The sequence below is a fragment of the Hoplias malabaricus genome, chromosome 1, assembly GCF_029633855.1.
Source record: "Hoplias malabaricus isolate fHopMal1 chromosome 1, fHopMal1.hap1, whole genome shotgun sequence".
Taxonomy (NCBI): Eukaryota; Metazoa; Chordata; class Actinopteri; order Characiformes; family Erythrinidae; genus Hoplias; species Hoplias malabaricus.
This window is the reverse complement of record NC_089800.1, coordinates 72,586,054-72,613,848: the sequence shown is the minus strand read 5'-3', so window position 1 is coordinate 72,613,848 and position 27,795 is coordinate 72,586,054. Positions and strand designations below refer to the sequence as shown.

The following is a 27,795-nucleotide window of genomic DNA, read 5'->3' as shown; positions in this document are numbered from 1 at the left end:
TCATTTACATAAACAGTCATAGAATGCTCCATCTTTCCACAAACTGTAATGTTTTAGGAAAACTATATTGCAACAGGAATTAAATGTAACCAGGGTTCTGGGGCAGCATGTCCATGTGTGCACTAGTTTCACCTTTGGCAATCTGTTGAAGTTCAAATAAATCAAAATAGAAATTGAAATGAAGACCTCCCCAAAATGAAGGAACTCACTAAAACAAGTTGATGCCAAAATCAATAGCACTCCACAACATAAAACCTGCATACAAACATAAGGGAAATTGGAGCGTCCATCAAAGCTTCAGGCTAACCATTCAGGTCTCTTGCTGACAGCCAATTTCTTTCTGGACCTTAAAATCTCAGACTGTCAAGTACTTTGAAGTTAATATGTATGGCTGAGATTTTAAGCTGTGTTGTTTATTGTCCATTGGTTTTCTCTTCACTAAGTCAAATCACACATGAATGTCAAATCTGTATCTGTATTGACATGAGTTGCTCATGAGGGGTTCCTCAAAACTTAAAAATGGTTAGATGATGATACCATTGCAGAGTGAGATTAATGAAGTACTGCCAAATTTTTACCACTATTGACCACTATATATACCTTCAACTATGAACCAGAATTCCAAGAGGATGCTAATGCACATTCAGTGGCAAAGCTCAATCCCAGGTGCAAGGTACACCCTCAACTCTCATCAAAACAAGTGGTCTAACATTGCAATACAGCAATGTTATAGATACATAGTAAGTAGCATACTATATAACAATGTACAATAAATGTATACAATTACTGCAAACCTTATTTAATTATCAGTGCTCAACATGTGCCACGGGTTGTTAATGACTTGCTGCATGGAAGCATGCCCTCAATTAACAAAAGAAAAATTGGCACTGCAATTCCTAGATAAATTTTGATAATCCATCATACCAAGATAAATCCTAGATAAACCACTGCATCACCAGACTCTGACTATACAGCAATGAATTACCCTATAAGTGAATTTAAATCAATCTGAACAACACCAACTGATATATATATATATATATATTTATTTATTTATAACTCAGTGAAAGCTCGTAACAAATCTATTTGTTCTTCAGTCTAAGGATTGAAGTCAAAACTTTAGCTAATCTAGTGACAGAGGTCATTTGGGCCATTTGGCAGACTGTTTGTTGCAATCTTAAAGACATGAGGACAGAACTACAGATAGGGGCAGCTGTGGCTTAACAGAAGTGGGCTTGGTAATGGATGGTCACATGTTTGATCCCCTTGACAGATAGGGAAAACTGTGGGTGGGCGGGGAACAAAAATCCAAGACTGAAGTGACATTAAGCAAAGTACCTAAGCCTCAACTGCTCACTGTGTATAAAGATGGCTGCTCATGCTCTGTTCACTGCCATGGGTGAGTAAATTGCAGGGCTACATTGTATGCATTGTATGTTGTGCAATGAATATAAAAGCAGATATATTTATTATGTTTTAAGTTTGTACATTCATGTATAATACAAAATAGCAACTTTATGCATATACAATTCCAGCCCATGTAATAATTTAATCATATAATCAAACACCAAACACAAAAATCAAACACAGTGGGATTAAGAAAAAACCCTGGCTTGAACATACACATGGTCCCCAAAAACAGGTGCAGCAGAAACCTTCATGTTCAACTTAAGAAACTGCAATAAAATTCATTCATTCATTCATTATCTGTAACCACTTATTCGGTTCAGGGTCACGGTGGATCTGGAGCCTACCCAGAATCATTGGGCGCAAGGCGGGTACACACCCTGAAGGGCTGGGCACCAGTCCTTCACAGGGCAACACACACACACACACACACAAACACACACACAAACAAACACACACACACATTCACACCTAGGGACCCCTTTGACTCGCCAATTCACCTATCAACATGTGTTTTTGGACTGTGGGAGGAAACCAGAGCACCCGGAAGGAAACCCACGCAGACATGGGGAGAACACACCAAACAAAGTTCAAAGTTGAGTTTATTGTCATTTGCACAGTAAGGAACAGGTTCCATGTACAATGATATTATTTCTTTGCTCCTCACCAAGAATGCCAAATGGAAGAGAAAATACAATGAATAACTAGATAACTAATAAAGTGCAAAGTTCACTGAGATATATACATAGGTGAACGGTAAAGTGAACGAGTGCTACAATAAAAAACAGCAATAAGTAGAAACAATCATTTGTGTGACAGTAAATGACAGAGGCATGTAAACATGTTGACAGTAAAGTGCAGAGTTATTTCTGAGGTAGATTCAGGAGTCTGATGGCAGTCGGGAAGAAAGAGTTCTTTAACCTAGTGGTCTTGCATTTGACACTTCTGTACCTCTGGCCTGAGGGCAGAGGTGTGAACAGTCCATGCTGGGGGTGGATGGGGTCTTTAAGGATGGAGGCAGCTCTCCTGCGGACTCTCTGGTGGTAGATGCTTTGCAGAGAGGGTAGTGGAGTCCTGGTGATCTTCTCAGCAGTCTTCACCACTCTCTGCAAGCATTTTCGGTCCATCACAGTCGTGCTGCCATACCACACGGTGATACAGCAGGTCAGGAGGCTCTCAATGACACAGCTATAAAAATTTCTGAGGAACAGATTTATTTGCAGCAACTCTGATGTGGTGATGTGTTAGTGTGTTGCAATGATGCAAATGGATCAGACAGTAAGCAGTGTGGCAGGAGTTTTTATAAATACCCCACTGTCACAGCTGTGTTGAGAGCAATACACCAACCGAAAATATCCAGCCAAAGAAAAATCCACTGAGCAGCGTCTTTGACCACTAGTGAAGGACTGATGACTAAATGACTAAAACAAACTGTGCAGCAAGAAGTGAGCTACAATCTGTGACTTTGCATATACAAGGTGAACCACTATGTGTTTGTCTTATAAAGTGGACAGTGAGTGGGCACACACCTGCGCTCCTTTATGGATTTATCTATTTTCAATTTACTGCCATTTTATAAATATCTATTTCAGTTCAAAGAAAGAAAGGTTCCTACCCTACTCCAAACTGCAGTGCTGAGCCCAGAGGAACACCAGAACATGTATTCTATCTATTACAGGTCAGTGAGGCATCACAATGATTTTGAAACTGTAATTTTAAGGTAAAATATTACGTAGTGTTTCTTTATGAAGAAAAATTGCTGATGCACAGCCTTTAAAACTTGATGGCAATATACAGACCTGTAAATAAATAAATACAACCTCTGCTGTGAATAAAAGCAGAATCGTCAGGTCAGAAAATGTTGAGAAAGATTCCGTTCCTATCAAATATTACTGACATTGACATATTGAGTATTTTGTATACAATGTCTAAAAAAGCATATCACAGATTGACATATACATGCATGACACATCCTAATGGTCCCGCCCAGAACAACATATGAAGTTAAATCATGTCACAAAGGAACGTTAGGGTCCTTGTCTAAAGACTTCTATTGACATGGTGTTTCTGTCCAAACTGAAAATAAATGATACGAAAATAAATTAACCTTAGTCAGCCCTGTTGTGGGCAACATTGTTACTAACTACGCCACACCAGTATTTGACAAATTATGTCAAAGTGTGTATTTTTTTTTCACAAATCCATTCTCTATTTATTGTAGCCTTGCGTTAATTGTATTTCTTATCCAGTACTTAATTTGGCTTGTCAATATTTCACTACATTAAACTCAATGTTGAATTTCAACACATCCATGCAATGGCTGGGATACCGTAGGAAGTAACTCTCTTGTTTTGTTATTTAAAATTTTCCATATTTAGACCCATGTCAACCCATTATAACAGCTTCCAAGCTTCCATGTTTAGGAGATATGGTTATTACATATATATTTAAAAAACAATGATATTATTCCATAAGTCTGAACAGGTTGCAATGGGTCCAACTAATTGATTTATGGATTGTGAAGTAGCCAGTGCATATTCTAACACCAACTGATTCTTTGTCTAATTTGAAATTTCATTTATATATACTTATATAAGCAGTAGAACATGATAGGGAGTGTGTTATCATGAAATAAAAGCATGGCTGTGATGTGGTGCTGTAGTCCCTCTCAGCTGTGCTGTTATTTCATGATAACAGATGACCTAGAGTGGCATCAAATATGTTTATAAAATTGGTAAATCCTTCCACCAAATTATAATTCCTCAACAAGTAGCTTTCTGCTACGTCACAATAGCAACTTTACAGCACTGCACTCACTGCCCAGACTGGACCAGCCTTAGCTCACTATTACAATATCATTAACCTGCTGAGTAAACTACCTACACCGCTAATCTACTGAATAAACTCGCTTCTGTCCAAAAGAGTCTTTATCTAGCTCAGTGTGTTTGGTCAAGCTGCAACTCAAATTTCAATCTCAAATTTCCTTATGTACCCTTTGTAAAGCACCATAAGTAGTAACTTGGTTTTAACCAGCTAAACATTGCATTATATTTCAAACATAACATATTCATATTGAACCATGGCTGCCTGACTTAATTTTAAACATTTTGGGTTTAAACCGACAGTTGTGACTTACATGTTAGTCCACTATGTTGGGAATGGAGAATGATTTGAGACACTCAATGTGCCCCTCAATGTGCAGCTAAAAGCTCTTCACAAAAGGCAAAAGATGGACATCTCTGATGGGCTTTCTTTAAAGTGGTATCTGTGTTCTCTATTCATTAATAAAAAAAGATGTCAACATTTCTTTAAATTTTTTCTTTGCACTTATTTTTATATTTTGAAATTACACACGTTGGTAGGTGGATTGGCTACTCAAAAGACTGGTGTAGCGGAATGGTGGTGCAGCAGGTAGTGTTACAGACACAATGCTCAAGGTTTCAACTCCCGCCCAAGTCTGTGAGGAGTGTAGTGTGTTTTCCCCGTGTCTGCGCGGGTTTCCTCCTGGTGCTCCGGTTTCCTCCTGGTGCTCCGGTTTCCTCCCACGGTCCAAAAACACACGTTGGTAGGTGGATTAGCAACTCAAAAGTGTCCATAGGGTGTAAGTGTGTGAGTGAATGTGTGAGTGTGTGTTGCCCTGTGAAGAACTGGCACCCCCTCAAGGGTGTGTTCCTGTTTTGATCTGGAATGATCTGCTGAAGGGCTCTTGGTCCTGAAATTGAATCTGACCAGAAAGTGAGAATTCCTTGACCATGACCAATAAGAAATGCATTCTCTGTTCAGGAGTCGTGGAGTATCTGCCTCTCCCTCTGGCTGAGGGAGAGTAGCGTGTCTCAAACAAATCATGATCTAACAGTCTTGCCTCAAAAATACAAGATAAAAACATGGCACATGGGTCAAAAATACACCTCATTACAACACTTTATACCATGCGAAACTTGAGAATACTTTTATAAACCAATGGGAATTAAGGAAGGTTTAATTCCATGGTTTGAACAGCTTTTGATTATGCAGTTTTACAGAGGGAATAAGTTTCTTGAGTGTCTCTGGCTTTTCTTCTTTTGGGGCTCCATTCATTTGTTGACCCCTGGAGACCTTGTGTCATAAATAGAGACTGATGTGTAATTTTTATAAACCCTTAGCCAGATTTTTAGGCAACAATGAAGAGTGTTTGTCTTGTGGGTGAATCTAAGGCTCATGGACACTGGGGAGATCCTGAAAGTGACCAGGCTATATTTCTGAAAATCAAACTCCCAAAAGTGATATTTCTTATGAGAGAAATATTCACCTTTCACTACAATGGCGTGTGGGTGTGTTCCCGCCTTGCACCCAGTGATTCTGGGTAGGTTCCAGACCTAAGCATTATCTGATATTTTGCCACCAGGGGTAACACTAGAGCACCAGGATCCAAACAAATACTACCCTCCCTTCACCCTGCCTCCCTCCCAGCTCAGAACTGGAAGTCATACTGGATCGCAAATGCTCTTCATCGACTGAGAGGGTAGAATAAATAGGTGAAAAAAATGACTGATGGTTGTATTTCACTGGAAAGCCAGCAGCCAGTAAAATCAGGCTCTTGCAGTCAGTTGTATGAAGCTGTTGTTAGAATCTCATTCAAACATTCAAGCCTATCCTCCTTAAATATTGCTGCAGACCTTGTGTTTAACACAGGGATAGGTAAATAAAACTGGGAAAATAAACAACACATTGAGCAACAGTACACGTCTAAATTTAGAGTACCATTTAAGATGGAACGGTAAATTAAAATAAAAAAATTACTTCAGCCATGTTAATGGACATTTGTCATCACTCCACTTTACTTGTGCTGTGATTACAGATTTATTCTTTATTTATTCTACTTCTAATTATCTAGATGTGTATGTTCAATACAAACTTTTTAATATTTTCTTTCTTTATTTATTAATTTTCTTTGCATGCACTAATATTTCCTTCAGGAAATGCACATTTCTATTTGTATGAATGAAGCCAAATAAATTATTAAGTACACAAATACACTACATTCTGTTGTGAATTAATAGTAACAAATCTAACAAATGTAACTTGTTGAACTGTTGTTGAAAAGCAATATCAAACTAGAGGCAGGGAGTCTTCACCCATGTCTCACATCACAAATCAAAAACTGTGGAATGAGATGGATGAATGAGATTGTAAGTGTGGTGATGTAATTTCTTAGTAAGAACACAGAAAACTGCTGGTAACCATGTTATATTTTCCAAATATTTTGAGCCTTTCTACCCACCACTATAGCGGATAATCCTCTCAGCAGAGTCACCCTCTCCAAAGCGGGTGATAGGGGTGAGTCGAACCTGGTAGGCCTCAGGTTTCACCAGTTTCGTCAGGTTATATGTGAGGAGCTCCCCCTTCTGAATGGAAGTGTCCATTGTGATTTCTTGTTCCCACCATCTCTGCTGCCCTGTCTGTGGAGGGAGAAAAAAGGTCTCTTTTCAATTCTTTTCAGTTGCACAAAACCAAGGTGGCATGTCATAGAGCAGACATGAGGCAGAACGCTACATATTCTAACCTCAAACTGTTAAAAAAAAAATGTATGTGACTGCACCTTCTCTAAAATAAACACAATAGACAGGCAACTTAGACAAATGTATATTTCTCAAGTATATCAAGTATATTTCTGAACTCTAAAAGCAATTTTAAGTTGAGCTTAGGTTATTAATAAATTATAATATAAAATATATATATATATATAATACAAAGGAACACAGAGACCGTGGAAAAAAAAGTTACAAATAAAAAGCAGTAACTCAAAATACAACCATATATATATATATATATATATATATATATATTATTATTATTATTATTATTATTATTATTATTAGGGGTCCAAGCACCAAAGCCCTATTACAAAGTGTTGTAGCCCTATTTTTCTTCTTCTTCTTTTTCTTTTTCTCCATTGAAACACAGTGGGCGGCCCAATCTGTAAGGCCTGTAAGGGCTACACCGGTGCCAAAAAAAAAAAAAAAACAGCCTGATCAGCCTGATGGTGGCACTATAGCAAAGCAAAACGTGTTGAAGACAATATCTCTGTGTGACATAGAGACAATTTTTCCCCCGATTCCTCATGTCAGACCCTACAAAAAAGCCTTAAGAACCAGTAAGCTCCACCTACTTAGATTTTGAGCTATTTTGCGTAATATACAAAATCACACAAATGTTTGAGCACAAACTAGTCCCTAGTAAACTAGTGATTTGTGGAATGCATGCCCCACCCGTTATTGAGAGGGGTTTGGAAGCCTCACAGTAATAAAAGTGCAACATTCTTTTTACTAGTCCATTGGGCATCATTTGGGCATCATGGCATGCTTATGAGTTACATTTTACAAAATAAAATATTATAGTTTACCAATTCCCATCTCATGATTTATTAACATCTACTCTACTAAAAAACTACTATATTCAGATCTCACAATCACCATACCAATCAGAAAATGGGAGTAAGACTTATCCCCTGATGCAGACTGCTGGATTCGGACATGCAATAATAATCACCACTTGATCAAGAGCACCAACCTACAACTTATTCTGGATAAAGTCATTCACAGAATGCACTACACCATACACAAAACGTTTAAAATAGTATTCACAAACACAGCAATATGTACACAATACACCCAAAACACAAATGACAGCTATTTCCATGCCATGTGGCACTGAACACCCGTTTATCAGTTTTGGCAAGAAATCATCACCTTCCTATCCCACGCATTTGTCAGCTACATTCAACCATCAATATTACTCTATTTACTAGGAGACATATCATCAACAAACATGACAAAAGACAATAGAATGTTTCTCAAAATGATAACCATCGCCAAGAAACCCATACTCACAAACTGGAAAACAAAATATAACATAAGCATTAATCACTGGAAAAACCGATTAATGGACTATATTTCAATGGAAAAACAAAAACAATAACCCAGAGCCAGCATAGACACTTAAAAAGCCCACAAAATCACACATTGGAATACACAAAGCTTGCAAAGGACAATGACAGAAACTGAGCTATACAACTAGAAATATGGTGTACTTACCTACAAGTGTTATTCTGTTTTTTTTTTTTATTATTTTATTTTCCCCTTTTCTCCTCCATGCTCTTTGGTTTGTATCTATGTTTTCCCTTCCCCAGACTTGAGACTGTACTTACATGAGTATGTAATATTTTATAATATTACAAAATAAATACAAGTTCTAATAGTCCTCTGAATTAGGGAATTAAATTAAATAACTTCATTCGCAATTTCATTTTTCACTCTGTCAAGGGTCAGAACTGGCAAAATTAAAATTAAAATTAAAAATGCTTTTTGTCATTTCATTTCAAAACTATGCTGGTATTTCTTGGTCAAATCTAAAATGAGGAAAAAAATATTCAAACGTCACTTTGGCTTTGTTTTTCTTCATAAACAGGATTTAGCTTTTCATTTTCAACTGCATTATGCAACAAATAGAACATAATTAAAATTAAAATGAAAAATGGAAAAATAAAAGCCAAAATGAAGGTTTAAGTTTCCTTTTTCAGCTCTGGAGGTGTTTTCACTGTCAAATCGAAAATGAACCCCATTCCATGCACCTTTCGTTAATTGGTTTTCCATTTCTAATCCTGCAATATATTTTGAATGAAGAATTTAATTAATTTAATTAATCTAATTAATTAGAAATATGGTCAAGGATGGGGAACCAATGCTGAGATTTCTGTGCACATTGGGGACATGGTTGTCCAGAGAGGATGTTCTAAGGCTAATATAAGTAAGTTTGATGTGATAGGTATATCTGTTATATTCCTGTTAGGTATTAAGAAAAAATAAAAATAAAATCAATTTATAGTGAACTAAAATAAAAAATATATCCGATTCCAGTATTCCCTGTATTTGTGTTTTGATGCGTTGGAAGAAAAGAAAAAAAAAAGAAAAACTACATTCTTTTCTATTGCAGGATTCAAAATGGAAAACCAATAAAAGAAAGGTACACGGACCCACTACCTGAACAACATGCAAATATATGCTGATTAGCAGAAGGCGGGGCTACCCTCCATGCTTGATATGTGAACCCTGCTGAACTACTGGGCAAAGCCCCGATGATAGCAGAGCCCTGGCCATACAGTCAGTTACTGGCCGTACATTTTAGGAAATCCACAAACCTCAGTGTCAGTACTCAGGCATTGGGTTTGCAGTCTCTCCCTTAATTAATAACACCCTGCAGGCTTCATATGCTCTTCTCAACAAAAATTACACTTGTGTATGGTGTGCCCTGAAATTTCAAAACGCTAAGTAGTGGCAGCTCCCCACACACACATACACAAAATCTGGAATGCTTCACAAGGCTACAGATGACCAGCTAAGACACCATAATATATAAGTACAGCGGGGGAACAGCAAATCAGCTCCAAAAAGTTAACGAAAAGGGAAAACATGGAAGAGGAAGTGTGCAACACAGACTGCAGTTTAGTTTATTTACAAAGAAAGGAGGGTGCAGCAGAACAGCAGAACAGAAGACATGACTAGCAGTCACTCCAGGCACATAACACAACTACACACACACACAGCTAACCTATGAGTAATCTTGGTTCTCCTGTAAACCTTATCTTATTATGGCAGTTCCTTCCCTCTGGACAGAGCTGTTAATTAGTTTTCTGCCCCAACTCTTGTTTTGGACTCAAAGTTTCTCTCCACTCTCTCTATTTCTCTGTAGTGCCAGGTGCCATGAAGAATTCCTTTCCTAGAGCAGCAGAATGCAAAGTTGTTTTGCTTTAAATTTTAGCTATAATGGTTTGAAAACAAGGTCACAATAGAGCACAAGAAGATTAGTTAATGCTTAGTACTTTCGTCCTGGATATTACAGGAAAGTTTGCTGTGTTGTTCCCAATAAGCAAGTATTTTAATGTTTACTTCTGATTATTATACGTCTGGTTATTAATGGTACTTTTTCACTGCATGGTACCTGTTCCACTCAAATCTATACCACTCTACTCAGCTCTACTCTGTTGGTCAATGGTTGTTTTCCACTATAAAATCCCGAAATGTAGCTGGTGATGTCGGAAATCACCATCTCTAACAGGAACCACATACTTTGGAAACCACAAAAATAGTGGCAGTAATGTTAAGCGTTGTTCACTCATCATGTATTTGTGTTGTTTTTTTTGGGCCTGAACAACCCAATTCAGACATAGCAGTGGAGTTTTTTTTTCCTTGTTACACCGTCTAGCTCTCACTGCAGTTTTTAACTGGCAACCAATCCAAAGAGCGTTTGAACCTCTTAAAAAAACACCGTAAAAGCTGACTTTTTGAGTCAGATAAAAACTAGTCTCAATCACAGATTTTCCACCCCCCTCAGTAGATGGAGGATCTTATGGTTTCAGTGAATTAAGCTGTCAGGATTCTACAAGTTGCATTGTGATTGGCTATCTGTAAATCCACATATACGTACTTCCAGGTGTTATTTTGTACTAGCTCTGGTACTGATTCAATGTGAATCCTCCTACTACACATCATGCCAAAATAGCAGAGTTGTGATTGTTTTTTTTTGGGAGTTCCAATCTCTTTTCCTGCAGTAGTAGGTGGTTCTTGGCCACATTAAGTGGAGAAAGGTACCAGACTCTCCCTAGAGGGTCTGGCAATGCAAGACTAGATAAAAACAAATGTTGTTGCTACTGTAGCTTGGAGACTGCATAAGTGTTGAGATTGTGCTGGAGGTCTTCCAAGGACCAGGGACAAGATTTGCCTAATGGGATAGCAAAAGAGCAGAGTAGAGATGAGTAGTAGAAAGGTAGAGTGGTATCAGTGCAGTGGAGAAGCCCCATAAGTAGTGCACTATCACATTGTTTTTTTTTTCTGATTTCCATGTAAACACTTTCATAACTCAATAGGAAATTTCAGTCAGGAATTCCTTAGAGAACTGTTACTGAATAATCTGTGCATCACTTTGTTCTGATCCAATATATTTAACGCTATCAAAGTGAAAGTCACCACAGTGACACTTTCTGAGGCTTTGGCCGATGTCCTTATATTCTTGTTTTCTCAAGGTTGCTGCTGTTCATCACAAAAGGGTGTGTACTAATAAAGGCTCACTGTATGTTTAATCAGAATAAGAGAAAAAAAATATGCATTTAAAACAAAAGGGCATTTCTTTGTCATTCTGCAATATACAATACATCTTCTGCATTGAACCCATCTGCGGCAGTGAATATGCCCTAATGTATGCCGTACATTAGGGGCAGTGAGTTAGAGGCCCAGTGCCTGCTGAGAGTTAGGTGCCTTGCTTAAGGGCACCTTAGCCATGTAACGTGGGAGGAGGACAATCCTGCTCCTTCACTCCCACCAGCCTCGGTTTCCCTGCCAGTTGTAGGGCTTGAACCAGTGACCTTTCAGTCCCAAACAGGCTTCTCTAATGAATAGGCCACAGCTGCCCCATGGGCCTGATTTCAAAGGGTCCAATGCAAGAATTATTTTCACAAACTACATCAAATCTACACATTTTCAAGCTTGTTTCATTCTACACATTAGAAAAGAACATAAACACAGTAAGGACTCCAAATATGGAGTACAACATAAATGCTTTTCAAATTCCCAGAGTCAATATACTTCAGTTATAAATGTTTGCCACTGTTCTGAACACATCATTTCAAACGATACAGGCATGTTAGATTTTTTTAAAAACACATTTAGCAGAAAAAAGAACAGAGAGAAAGAGAAAATATGCAAATGAGACAGAAAACAGAGACAAAGACCATGTGAACCTAATTGACTATGGATATCTAGGACATTGTGAGTAATTTGTGATTATACTTATGTACATCACGTTGATTTTGAGCACCAGTGGGTGTCAGCCCACAAGCAATGAGAAGCTGACAAGAAATAAATCACCAGGTGTGATGCCATTTTAAACAGCCACACAATCTGATGCTTTAGCTGAACTGTGAAACTGTGAAGGAAATTGTGACAGAACTCAACGCAATAACTGCTAACACGCAGACTTAGACCACAATGGCGAGTACGAGAACGCTAAAGCCTTTTTATATCAGCTCTGCCATATAAACATGTATTCTGCTCCACAAATGTGAATTCAAGTCAACAGGCTCAAGGGAACAATAGTTCCAATACTCACCTGCTCTTCCTTCTTTTTTTTTTTTACAGTGGAGATGAAAGGTTTGGCCTTCAGAATTACACATGCACTACACTTAAACAAACATTTATGTCATCAATTGTGCACAGACGTTTTGTCAACACTGTATAAACCGTGAAACATTCATTCATTATCTGTAACCGCTTATCCAGTTCAGGGTCGCGGTGGGTCCAGAGCCTACCTGGAATCATTGGCGCAAGGTGGGAATACACCCTGGAGGGGGCGCCAGTCCTTCACAGGGCAACACACACACACACGCACATATTTGGACACTTTTGAGTCTCCAATCCACCTAACAAACGTGTGTTTTTGGATTGTGGGAGGAAACCAGAGCACCCGGAGGAAACCCATGTAGACACGGGGAGAACACACCAACTCCTCACAGACAGTCACCTGGAGCGGGACTCGAACCTGCAACCTTCAGGTCCCTGAAGCTGTGTGACTGCGACACTACCTGCTGTGCCACCGTGCCGCCCTACTGCTAATCATAATGGGAATTTTTGGAACAGCTGCATAGGAGATCATTTTGCTCAATGCTACATGTAGGTTAGAGGCATATAAAGACCCTCAAGCACTGTGCTGTAAAGAAGTGAAACTGAGTTCTTGGAGTGATGGAACACACTCATCTAATCTCAAATTCACCTTCTTGAAAAAGTCAACATATGTAAAAGAGTCTAGAAGTGGGGATGCTGTCATGATGTGAAGGTTTTGTTGGTTTTGTGTGTTATGAAGTCATGACTCTCATGCATTTTGAACCCTGCCATGTCTTCAGTGCACACAGAGCTTGTGTGATGATGCAAATATTAAGAAGTATTTGCATTCTGCGTAATAATTTGGCAGTTTTGTTTAGATAGTAACCTTCTCTGTGCTGTTTGGTTACTTCTAAGGCATTTCTAAGGATGAATTATCAACTCAATATTTGTCTTTAACTTCTGCAGTTCTTTAGGATAGGGTGTCAAAGTGAAGAAGTATAAGAGTCTGACATATTATATCTTAATAATTTCAGATACAGTGTGATCTACAGAGAGTTAAACATTAAAAGTACAGTGCAAATAAATGTAAAATACAAATTAATTGGTTACATAGTGTTTTACAAAGTCATGTATTTCACTTTAAATGATAAAATCAGCTCTCAGAATTCTGAGGGCAGTTGGTGTAGCATGAGGTTGGTAATATGGGTAAAGCAGCTGCTGTCTATGCACAAGACTAAGGTTTGATATGCTTCTTGGATTAAAGCACAGCTCACTAAGAAATGCTGATTTGGGTTTAATTACCTGTGTGGTTAAAGCTCAGACCAGTGAGAACTGATGAGAGGGTCTCATCTCCCTGCTCAGGTACAACATTCATCTATAATAAAATGTTATCAGCAGATGTGAGAGCAGTACTATCTGTATATATCAGACTATACCTAGCTATTTATATATACAATTTATTGCAAACAATGCAAAAACTAGTGAATGAGTATTTTATATTAAGAACACTTCAGGTTAACACTAACTACAAAAAAAATTAGGTAATAGTTAGGTAATAATTAGGTAATAATTGTACCTGAATTATTTTTATATTAATAATTCAGGTACAATTAATAAATAGATGTTCCATAACAAATCAGAATTAAGCATTAAAACCCATATTATTGCCCACTTATTACTGATATGGAATGTAAATCAATGGTTTCTCTTTATGTTCATAATTATTTTATTGCCAAGAAATCTTATCCATATAAAACAGGGTTAAGAACAGGGCGAGAACATGGCTTTCGTTAGACGTTGTCTAATTGTTACAAAACTGTAGCTTGGTTAAAACTGGAGGGTTTGAGTCAGTAACACAAGACTAGGCACAATATAAGTCCAGAATAAGGAAATGATGTCAATTACATGTATCACTATATCAGAAATAAAAATAGCTACTGTATCCACTATATTTACATATCCACTTGGGATGCATAATTATATCAAAGTCATACTGGTATCTAAGCACCTGGACTAACATGTTTGCATTAATTTAATTTTATTTCTAGTATCTACAACTCTGCAGAAACACATGTAAAACTTTTCTTCAGTGCTAATCTAGGTAGATTCAGTCTTAGGCTATGCTTATAAATATGCATGCATTACATGTGGGCAGATATGTACATTAAACATTTATCAGACAGCAGTGTCAGCCCAGAGTTCATACAACAGTGAGTCATCTGAATGTGAAAATATATTTTGTGAATACAATATTACAATAAAAATTTGAAAAAAGTATGCACAAGCACTTCCCTTTCAAGTGAACTATATATATGCACTTGCGTCCAACACACGCTCACTGTAACAATGGGCATTTTCTTTTTTGTTCTTTCATTAAGCTTGGAAATGTTGATATGTGCCTGTGGATACTAATAAATTAATCTAGATATTGATGTAATTCAACCTGCTTGCTGGAAATTAGATTAGAAATCGATTCTTCATTTGTACATTACACAGTATAGTTTCAACACATATTTCAAATGAGGAGTTCTAGACTCTTTTATTAAAAAGTTCATAAGTTTTAGCTCAACCGCAAATTCAGAAACAGGCTCATTATTGCATCCAACATTGCATTGCAAAAAAAAAAAAAGAAAAGTGTATTAAAATTTTTAAACACTGCATCCTGAACCATTTATATTGTCTTTATCATCTTAGTAAATATAAACCTTCACGTTTGTAGTCACTAACTTAAGAATCGAAAGCAAAATAATTATTTAATATATGTTTTTAGATCCGGGACCCTGAAATGGATTAAGTTCTTATCTGATGATGTCCTTAGTTGTGCTATGTAAAATTTGGGAATTTAGTTTTGGAGACTTCTTTTTTTTTTGCAAATGTTTGCACACAACATGCAGAGTAACATTTTAATGGTGATTGAGCTTGAGAGCCTGAGTGCATCAATCTACCATTTGCTTTGGCTGCAGGTTTTTGCCAATGTCGCAACACACCTGCCAGTGTTGATGTCATTTTGTGAATTTATTATATTTGTTAAGAGGTCCATAGCCTCGTTAATCTGGGTCTGGACAGTTAATGTGACCTGCTGGGTTTTCCATTCAGGAAAAGGGGCGGGGCATATTTGACTATAAGTGAATAAGAAACAGAAAATTAGGCCAATCTGAAAACACGATAATCAAACTCTCACACACTTACCATCCAAGTCTCTCTCATTGACTGTCAAACTCATGTAAACTTACTATCAAAGTCTCTTTTATTCCCTAGTGTGAGAGAGTCTGATAGTGTGTGTGAGAGAGTTTGATGGTGTGTGAGGGAGTTTGATGGTGTGTGAGGGATTTTGATGGTGTGAGGGAGTTTGATGGGGTGTATGTAAAAGAGAGTTTGATGGGGTGTGTGAGAGGGTTTGATAGTGTGTGTGAGATTGATGGCGTGTATGTGCGAGTTGGATGGTGTGTATGTGAGAGTGTTTGATGTTGTGTATGTGAGAGGGTTTGATGGTGTGTGTGTGTGTGTGTGTGTGTGTGTGTGTGAGAGAGAGAGGGTTTGATGGTGTTTATGCGAGAGTGTTTGTGTGTGTGTGAGAGAGGGTTTGATAGTGTGTGTGTGTGTGTGTGTGTGTGAGAGAGAGGGTTTGATGGTGTGTGTGTGAGGGTTTGATAGTGTGTTTGCGTGTGTGTGAGAGAGGGATGGATGGTGTGTGTGTGAGAGGGTTTGATAGTGTGTTTGCGTGTGTGTGAGAGAGGGTTTGATGGTGTGTATGTGAGAGTGTTTGCGTGTGTGCGTGTGAAGGTTTGATGGGGTGTATTTAAGAGAGTTTGATGGTGTGTATGTGAGAGTGTTTGCGTGTGTGTGTGTGAAGGTTTGATGGTGTGTATTTAAGAGGGTTTGATGGGGTGTATGTGAGAGTGTTTGTGTGTGTGTGAGAGCGTATGATGGTGTGTGTGTGAGAGAGTTTGATGGTGTGTATGTGAGGGAGTTTGATGGTGTGTATGTGAGAGTGTTTGTGTGTGTGTGTGAGAGGGTTTGATGGTGTGTGTGTGTGAGGGTCTGATGGAGACTGTTATTTATACAGAGAAAACAGCATTCAGGTGGTCATAAGCATGGTTTTATATGTCTGACTTTTTGGGTGCATGCTATATTCTGGCTATTGTGCGCATGCACACTTTTACTCCAGAATCCACACAGAGTGTTATAAATGAGGCCCCTGGAGAAGTGATGTTGATGCTTGTATCGTTTCTTGTCCAGGAAAGAGAGTTCTTTTACAGGAATCAATATGGCCATCCTGGAAATAACAGATGCCAGAGATGAGGAGTAACCTTTTGAAAGCTTTACTGCTGTGTACTCTTGCTCTGGAAGGGCTGATTGCCCTACAGCATTTATGATATTATTTGGACTTGTTAATGTACTCAACATTGAATACACTAAATAATGGCGATGCACATTTACAAAACATTTGTTCAAATATATTGTTTATATATTGAAATGTGTCTTTATTTCAGCAGTTCAGATTAATACAACATTCACTTACCTATTGAAAGAAAATTAGTTGAGGTGAGCCAAAATAATTTTTTTTACATCTCTTCACTGTAAAATATATAATATTTAAATGTTAAATACACTGGCAAATGTGCTTATAACAAAAATATTCTGATATATTCGTATAACAGACAACACTAAGTTTTGCTTAGCACTCAGCCTGTGTTCGAGTGCTGGAGTCTGGCATCACTGTTTGTCCCACTTTAAGCATTGACTGACTCTTTTTACTGAAAGGTGGAACTTACCTCATAAACAGTCAGTAAGTTGAGCACTGTAAACTTTACAATTCCTTATCTAACAGTGTCTCCTGCTTTATAGTGTACAGACTTGACACATTTAATCTATGATATATCTGTGGCCATACCTGAATGTCATGACACCAGAAGTGGTATAATTTCACACACATATAATGAATTACTTTTAACAGTAGATTATAAATGATAAAAGTGTGACTGACTATTTGGCAGAACCTTGTAACTTTACCAAAGCAGGTTAGTTAATTATAGAAACCATAGATAAAATAAATGACTTACTAACCTGCTTGATACCAAGGCGATAGGCCATGATACGATCCACTGCACTGGGGTTCATCTGTGTCCACTGCAGTTTGAAACCATACACACTTGGCTTGTTCTGCCACAGGGCACTGTATGTGTCGTAGTAGAATTCCGGAGCAAAGGCCTTGCCTGGAAAAAAAGACCATCACCCTTATTTACCATAAAACAAGATTGGCATATAAAGTGTCTAGTATATTTTTATACCATGGCTGCTTGGACAAGCCATTTTGTGTTGCTGGATGTCCAGACACTATTTCTGTGTATGCTATACCTTATTTCTGTTGGCATTCCTAAAGTAAAAAAAAAAAATACCCACTGTACAAATTGAATGACATAAACAATCATGAAAAAAGTAATAGAAGCTGTTTTGTAAAATAATTAATAATGGACATAAAATTAAATAAACATAAAACTTTTTTTCAGACCCACAATGGATTATTTTGAAAAAGTGGGTTTAAATGGGTTTATTGTAACACTTTATGTACATTGGCCCCCTTGACCATGGTCAGGCAGGTTACATTGACATTGACAGCATTCTGCAAATATTCTTATTGAGTGTAATTTACAATTTAACTCATGTTAAAGTGAAATGAGTGAAGAGCTTCACTGCATTGCCTCTGCACTGCTACTATTATGGCAATACTACCAGCAGTACTAACTTCAATCACCAATTTCATGCAACATATACATTTATTTATTACTTATTGGCTCCTAATTTATGGAAACAAATCTGTCTCATCAGACTTTGAAATATTACTACCTTTGAATTTGTAGCACTGAATATTTTTGCATTGAAATTATGCATCTGAATATAATTGGTCTTGAATAGAATTCATGAATTTTCAAGAACATGTTTTCACCGTTTTTATTCAAGGTTAGTAAATTCAAATAAAAATAATCAAGCTCAAAGTAAATTCAAACAATATATTTCTGTCAGGGTCACGGGGCAGACTGATGGAGGTGGACGCACACGCTCAAAACTCATCGAACTTTATTTACAATAAGGATATAACAAAACAAAGACAGACAGACTCGACTAAGAAACATGACATAGGAAACGAAATGAGTACTAGCAAAAAAAGACAGACTAGACTGGGCAACATCACACGGGAAACGAACAGAGGAAACGACGAAGACAGACAGACTTGGTAACAACATTACATAGGAAACGAATGACAGACAAACAGGAAGTGACACATGGGGACTTAAATACATAACACAGACAAGGGACACCTGGAAAAGATAACAAAGGGGCAGGATTACAAATAACACAGACGAGGACACTGACGAGGAGGAGGAACGAAGGCTGGACAAGGGCGGAGACACGAACAATAACAAACAGAGCCACGTGCTAAGAGAGCACATGGCGGGGAAAACAGACATGACAAGGGTGTGACAGATGCCCCCTCATGAACGTGCAATTCCTAGACCCCCCAGGAGCTGGCGCAGGAGAGAGCAAAACAAGACAGAACGAACCAACGGGTGACAGGACAAGACAGGAACAGACACAGGAAATGGAGCTGGGGACTTGACAGGACCGGAAACAGGAGACCAGACAGGGGACTGAACAAAAGACTGGAAGCGAGATTGAACAGTGGACAAGAGACTAGACTGAAACAGACACTGGACAGGACTAGAAATAGGAGACGGGACTCGGGACAAGACAGAGGACAGAACCGGAGACTGGACTGGAGACAGGGCAAGAGTAGGCACATGTGACTGGACAGAGGACAAGATAGGGTGCTGGACATTGGACTGAACAGGATTAGAAATGGAAGACTGGACAGGAGCAGGTTACTGGACAGGGGACAGGACAAGGTGCTTGACACTGGACTGGACACTGGATGGGAATGGAGACTAGACATGATTAGAGACTGGGGACTGGAATGGAGACAGGACAGGTGACAGGACTGGGTACTGGGAATGGACAGGGGACTGGACTTGAGACAGGAAAGGAGAAGAGACTTGAGGCTGAACTTGGGCCATGACAGGGGACGGAAACTGAGACAAGACAGAAGTGGGGACAGAAGACTGAACTGGGGACTAAACAGGAACAGAGACAGGAGACTAAATTGGACTGGAAACAGGAAGCGAGATACCAACCTGGAACATAGACTGGAATGGGGACTGGACAGGACTTGGCAGGGGAACAGGGACCAGGGCTTTCACAGGGACTGACACAAACACAGTGACAGGGACAGGGACAAAGACAAGGGCAGACACAGGTACAGGGACGCCGCCATCAAGGGATCAGAAGCGGCAGAGGTCGCCGCCATCATGGGAACAGAAGCGTGTTCATATTTTGCCATCTAGCGGCAACAGAATGCAACAAGTGCAGCATTTATGGTGAAAAAGAAAATCCAAATTAATCGATTGCTCATCCTTGGTGTCCCGGATGTGTATCTGAATTTTGTGTAACTTGTATATCGGTATCTGAATTTCGTCTACTGAATTTGAGCAACTTCGAAATATATTGTTTGAATTTTTTTGAGGTTGAATTTTTTTTATCTGAATTTATTAACCTTGAATAATAACAGTGAAAATGTGTTCTATTCAAGAGTAATTATATTCAGATGCATAATTTCAGTGCAAAAATATTCAGGTGCATAATTTCAGTGCAAAAAAATTCAGTGCTACAAATTCAAAGGTGGTAATATTTCAAAGTCTGATGAGACAGATTTGCTTCCATACTTATTCACCTTTTTTTGGTTCCATTTTAAATGTTTGAGCTTATCCATTAGTGCTTTTTAGTGCTGATTAGTGCTTTGTCCAAGCCACATATTTTCAGCAGCAACTCCTTGTGCTGTCAAGATGGATGATTTGAACACAGTCTCAATCCCCTTAGTAGGTCAGATACCTGAATATGTATGTGCTGTAAATTAATTATGGGTACTCCTTCAGGCCCTGGCCAGGACCCCGAGAATGGTTTGCAGCAAATGAGGAAAATCATTCCCTGCCCCTTTTCATTTGTCGGTCTACTCGCTCTGTTTGCAAGGCACATGCTGTTTGATGCAGGACCCATGATGTTTATTATGTAGTCCAACTATCAGTACATTCTTCCAAGTTCTGCCAGTATTTCAACAGAATTTCCTAACCCTAGTTTTCTCTGACTAATTTTGCACAATATAACACAATTTTAAGCATACTTTACTGAGCTACATTGTCCTTTATAAGGGAATGCCAAAAAACTATTTCCTCTAATACACACTTTGTAAATAAAATCACCTAACATTTTTTTCAGCTAAAGACAAACATCATTAGCAGACAGGTGGGGCTACGGAAAGAATGACTTTACACATCAAATCAAATTCCGAGAGGTTTGTGTCTTAAACTAAAGGATAGACTAATTGCCAAATAGGCATTTTACCAAACAGGGCTAACCATGCAAATAAATCCCATATTACCTTACATGTTTCAGTCCACTTCTCACATTGCTGGGAGGCAATTAAATCAGATCTAGGCATCAGTCCCCAGAGAAAGACCAATGTGGCTCTGGACAGTAATTCTGTGAAGATGCTGTGACATCAGTTGTTTAAAGCTCTATACAAATAAAATATGATTTGATTTGATTAGTGTGAAAACCAAGTGACACAACATTTTTGTCTTTCAAGTTGGTCACTATGTCAGATTAGGAACTAATACTGCCATAAATTTGTGTCGTATTGTGGTCGGGAGAACCATTACATGCTCGACACAGACAAGTCATTGTTTGCGTTCTTGCACAAGCTATATATTATACATATTTTCTTCTGGAGGCGGATCATGACACTCATAGCAGTCATGGCTATAAAAATGCTGTTTGTGATGCTGGCAATTTTGTTCCCTGGACAGAAGAGGAAGAAATTATTGTGGACATGTTACTGGGTGTCACAGAGAGGGCATTTTGGGCTGTTTATCCTTCAAAGACATTCTGTACACTCCGTTGTCCTGTTGGTCAACCTCAATGAATGTTTTGCAGATGTCACTGGAATGGCTAGGCAAAAATATGTAGAAATTTCTGACATCTGTATGTCATGGTGTTGTGAAATGTCCCCAATGCCATATCACTGGTATTTGAATATATAGTAATACTTCCTATGATTCCTGTATTTGTCGTGCATTATATATTTACAATACATTATATGACATACATAATACCTTATAATGACTGCTTATACGTCTCTATAATTACTCATAAATAGATATAAATACATAACACTATAATTGCAGGTGTTACAATGCACTATAATATACATTCATAAGAACAATGCACTTAACGTAGCAGTGCTGGAACCTTGGCAGGGCGGTGTTCTCACAAGGGAAAATCCTGGCATGCACAGCTTTCTCCCTATGTTCGTTTTGGGGTTTTGTGTCATCGGTGTGTGTTATGGGGAGTGGGTGGTGTTGCTTTTTTGTTTGGGGGTGTTTTTCTGTGCGTCTGGTGTGTGTTGATTGACGGAGCAGAGCAGTATCCACCATCTGGGAGACTTGAGTGGTGGTGGATCAGGCTCTGCATGATAACACCTGTCTTTATGAAGTTGCACACTCATAGATACCTTCATGACACTTTATAAAGTATGTCTATTTATATGTAAATATACAGGCCTATAGTTGTCATTATAATGTATTATGTATGTCATATAATGTATTATAAATGCATTAATAATGCATTATGATTACAGGATTCATACAAAGTGTTACAAAATATATCACACTACACAGTTCATTCCTCTTTCCGACCATCATATTTGGATATATTGAGGGAAATATGTTGCATACAACAATACCATATCTAAATTGGACATAAGGACAGCTTTGAATTAGGAGAAACCTGAAGCATAGACACTGAAATCATTCGGTTGCCCATTAAGAGGACATCTAGCCATTCTTAGCATCATCATAAGTATCCTTAGGGGATTTGGGCAAACATTTAATTCTGGGACTTAACTGCAGATATTTGTGGGGTATGTAATACATGACCGGGGGCACCAAAGGATAGGGGAAATAATAACTGGAATGAAATGATGAGTGCTGAGGTGAGACAGAAATATAAGAATGGTTCAAGTTTCACATGTACTCCCAGATTCAAATGACTAAGGGTGCTTTTGCACCTACCTTGTTTGGTGTAGACTTTTGAACTTTTCAGTTTGGTCCAAACCATATTAGCATGTGTGAAAGGTGCCTCCAACCACAGCACTGACCAAAGGACCAAAATTTGGCCCAATCAAAAGAGATGGTCTCTGTCTGGATCAAACTGAACCATTAATCAGCTTGTTAGCAGAGTGAAAACACAAACCAATTACAGGCTTTACGGCAGGCTGTAATTGCCCAGTAAACTATATTATTATGTTACTTTCTTCATTGCGTCGCACTGATTTTCAGAGGTGAATACACCAAGTGTGTATTTACTATAGGCCAGGACAGGTTTATCTTAACGAATAATGTATATCAGATTTAAGAACAATATAACCGTTTGGTCTGTGATCAAAGATGATTATTTGTAGTAAATAAAAAGAAATCTGTAACGTAAGTGTTTCTCTGCAGAATATATAGTGCCATCACTTTATGAAGGTGACTGTTTGCAATAATTGACAAATATTGATTCTCTGCAAAAAACATACAGCCATTACTTTGTGTTTGTGCCTAGAATTTCAGTTAAAGAGTTTTTATTCTGCAAAACTTTTAGTGCTCTCAAATTACTGAAGGTCTTATCATAAATGTTCTGAAAAAAATATCATATAGTTTAAAAGTGAATTATTTCACAGAATTATAGACACCAGACCTCACTGTCGGACCCATTTGTCTTGGTCTTAATTCTGTGAAACACTAATGAAGGAAGGTGCCTACCTAATGACCCCTGGGAAGAACTAGCATGTGTGAAGGAAAAGAATGGACTAGGCCCTATGCAAAGCTCTAAAGGACAGGCATAGTGTATTTTACATCTTATATTGTGTTTACTTGCAGTGTTATTGAATGATTATGTCAAGCATCTTCTAAACACGCTTTGTGCTTCAATCCAGTGAAGCATCTGCCAGATTGGGGCCAACTGGTATGGAAATCTCTCAGATGAAAATGAAATTGCCAACATTCTCATTTATTTTGATTACTTTCAAAGAGTGCACTAGCTACTGTCATACTCTGGAGTAAGTTTTTAATAAATCAATTTAGAGAAAGAGTGAGAGAGAGAACAAAGGCCATCTCCAGGAGATGTTCAAAGGAACAGTAGACACAAAGCATAGATGTAAGGAAATCCATGACAAGCTGACAAGCCCCTCAAATCAAAAACATCACAAAAAACTCTCCAAAAACAGCTTTGAATCAAGCTTAATTCATGTCTTTAAAAGCTAAAAAATACATACATTTAAAAAAAACCCTCTTCATTAAGAGATCAAGAGATCAGAAGAAATGCTTGGAGGTTCTGCATCACATACAAAACTTAAGCATGAAGTGTTGGATGCAGAAGTCACATTTTCAACAGAGGAAACTTCATGGTTGTGTGTAGACATCCGAGAGGGCTGTGAAGAAGGGAAATTTTGCTGATGTCGGCAGGGTGGGGATTACAGCTGTCACTAGTGCTTATTCTATCCCAGGCTTATTAAGAGGGAAAAATCTACAGGCAGCACTAATAGACCTGGCAAGTTTACTCTGTTTAATGCTCAGGGATAAATTCAACGGCATTGGGAATCGCAGCTTGAGTGAATATGGGTTTGCAGATGTGAACTAAGTCACACCACTATTAAATTAACCAAAATGGGAATACAAAAACCCAAATGGGTCATCTGACGGCCAATTCAGCTCCAGATTCTTCATTGTTAGAAAGTCTTCAAGATCCTTGCTTCAGGACTTTTTAATACCATCCCAAACCCAGCGGAAAGAAACACTGGGACAAAGGCATCTCGTGGATTTAATATCTCCACTGCAGTGGTCAGGTAAATTAGATGTAAAAACCTTTAATGATCTACAGCATAAACACACCTACTGCAGTGGGATACAACTAGTTATTGTTATCATCCTGAATGCCTGGAATGTGGGTTTACCTGAAAACATTTACCAAAGTGTGTCCTATAAATTGGCTTTAATCTTCTGTCTGCAATATAATCTCTTACTCTTGTAAACACTACACTTGTAACTAGCCATCCATGTGATGGAAAAGAAAACAGAACCCATCAGAAAAGGTCACTATTTTCAACTGCTACACGGTCCAGTTCATATCCAGGTACTCACACACTGTGGGTAAGCTTGATTGTGGGAAGTTGCAACTTGTTGCATGTTGTAGACATCCACAACTTGTTGCGTCACACTCCAATACACAGCAGGGTACAAAGCACTGTGCTGTGACACATCCCCCCCCAATAATCATGAATAATTTGTGTGACATGTCCGTGGGCATCCAACACTCTGTTGTAGGTTCATGGTTTTGTATTCTCCTGACATTTGTCAGTGCATACTCACAAAGGACCCCCTACCTGCCTCATTATTTAGGGTAAATTTGTATGAAATTTACAATTTGGCCATTGTCAAAGTTGCTTACGTCTTCAATCCTGCTAATTTCTCCCATGTCAATTACAAGAAACAAATGCTCACTGGCCCTGTAATATATATTAGATTTTGACATGCACAATTATAATATAATTAAGGTTATCGGCTTAATCAGTGGATTTTACTGTTTTGTTTCTTCAGTGTATACAATACTATAATACCCAGTGCAATGATGTAGATTTGCTCTTGACATTGGTGGGAACCTATGAACTCCACCCCCACCCCCCAACCCCCAATTAACTAATTGAGCAGTTAATTTCCAAACCATGTTATTCATAGCTACAGATGATTTTAGCCTGCTTTTATCATGATGGACTCATTTCATTAGCGAACTTGACTTTAAGTGACTTACAGGTGTCTTTGAAAAATAGCTCCTTAATTGCTGCCATCCTCACTCGCTTTTGACACCCATGTGTCACCCACGATGCACCTGAGTCTTGCACAATGTTACTCGCTTATGAATGGAAAGTTTTCCTTTCAGTTATGGTGCTGCTCACAACCAAACTCACATGACAGCAGGGAAAGTCATAGCCAATCACACTGGTCATATGTGTTAAAGAAAGGTAGGACTCAAGTAGAGAATGTGATTGAACCCTTTCTGCACCTCTAGGTTAATGAGACGTTGACAGATCGAGATTTTTTTTTGTTTTTGGAGGGGATCAGATTATTGGTGTGGACAATTCAATAATCGCTGGATATTGGTGAGGACACGTCACCTCAGTCCATGCTATGCCCTTGACCCTAAGTATAACTGAATATATTTTAATAATGTAACAAGACCTACATGCATCTTGTCTTAATACAATTCTAAACTCACTTTTGATAGGTAGTGTATGTGAATGTGTGTCTGTTTGTTCATGTGTTCATGAGAGCAGCACAAGCATCCAGTGGAATATAATGGATGGCATGAACTCTTTGATGAAAGCTGGGGTTTACTTCACTAAAAGACTGGAGTAATTGAAGTGGAATTGCATTCCTCTTTGAGCACAAAACAGAGGTCTGCACTGCAAGGATCCAATTGTGACTCAAAGTAAAGCCCAGCACATGAATATTTCTTGTCTGTCTCCTAAGAGATGTGCAGCTGTCAAGCAGACATGCAGCGAATAGAAGAACTGATACAGCACTGTTGTATACATGAGTCATAGGGCTACCGTAATGAACAGATGGAATGTACATCGAAGCATTCCTTCAACTGATTTAACCCCTGTAATAATACACACATCAGAAATTAACCACCATTAAATATGTACTTTCCAAATGAGTAATTGAATGTAAATTTTAGAGAAGTAAAGGTGTCATGAGCAAAAGCGCTATTCTCAGCCCCTTGTATTTACTCTCGGGATGGCTGATATTCGCGCTCTGTGAACACTTTGGCCCAATAGGGCTGTCCCAAATACAATTTTTAGGGGTTCAGATGCAAGATGGTGGATTTTAATACCAAAAACACAGAGGCAGGCATGGCCTTAAAATTAGACCTGGCCTTAAGGGTCATCAGTTCAATTCCTGGGACTGAAAGGAAAAAAATGTATCCATGGCTGAAATGTACCTTTTAAAGGTACTACAGTAAGTCCAGTTGTGTTCCCTAAAGATATATTACATCTGCTACTCCAAAAAAAAAAAGAAGTGAAAAGTTTTCATTTTATATTATAGATCTGTTTAAAATAACACAAGTATAGCACATTCATGGAGATGAAACAGAACGTATGAAACAGAATATGATACAAGTACGTTCCCTAATCAAAAGTATAAATATGTTCCCTTGAGGGTACCACCACAGTGACAGCAAAAGGTTCCACAACAGTGACAGGTTTTCTGAGAGGTTATGTCTCAAGTCAATTCTTGCATCACTCACTTTTGTGTAGTATTGGGCAGACTGGTAGAGCGTATTTTTTCAAGTTCCACCTTAAATGGTGTTGCAGTTACACACTGTTTTAACACACTGTTTTAAGGCTGAAGTGTGCTTCTTATTGACAATTCCCATTCCAGCTTAAAATGTTTTCTAAATTAAACTTGTACCATTGCTGTGTTATTCTTTTCCCATTCAGGAAGGTTACATATGTTCATTTGTTGCTCAAATGTTATTTACCTTATCCCTGCAAAAACACATTGATCTACAGGATCATTTAATGTGAAATGGGCAATTCAAATGAGAAGCCAACTACAACAGGGTGGGAGACCCTGAGTTTATGGGTGCTTAGCTCACCAGTAAAAAGCCTACAGTTGCTGTTACTTCTTGTGCTCCAGACCTGGAGAAGCTTTGTTTTTCTACCCTCCCAGCCAAAAGAAAATGTTTTTATCACCTATATGCCAGTGAAGAGTTCTCATTGGCACTGTTGCTATTCAGCCTTGACACCAGCAGAGAATAACAACATTTGGCCTCCAAACACTGCCACACAGACACAGAGTATCTGCTAAGCACATTAGCTACTCCAGTTCTCCCTTAGACTTCTCTATTCTATGTGTTAGTTTTTGGTGTGTTGTGTACTTCTGTAAATCACTGTTGCTTGGAAAAACATTATATTAAAACGAAGTTGTCACATTTTTTAAACTGAGATGCTGGAGCTTTAGCTTGACCTCTTGTGGCAAAATTTCCAATAGTGCTTCTTTAAGAATGAATATCAAAGAAACCTCATCAACTGTTTATGCATGCTTTC

General features: G+C 38.3%; 1 protein-coding gene across 3 annotated transcripts in view; it reads right to left on the bottom strand.

The window, feature by feature from the left end:
* Positions 1 to 27,795, bottom strand: part of mdga2a (MAM domain containing glycosylphosphatidylinositol anchor 2a) — a 177,812-nt gene that overhangs the window by 12,368 nt on the left and 137,649 nt on the right. For all 3 annotated transcript variants that reach the window (XM_066673053.1, XM_066673061.1, XM_066673069.1), the window contains 2 exons: positions 17,604 to 17,752; positions 6,668 to 6,845 (listed from right to left, as the gene is read on the bottom strand). In XM_066673053.1, the coding sequence (XP_066529150.1) occupies positions 6,668 to 6,845; positions 17,604 to 17,752 (327 nt within the window). The remainder of the gene's footprint in view (positions 1 to 6,667; positions 6,846 to 17,603; positions 17,753 to 27,795) is intronic.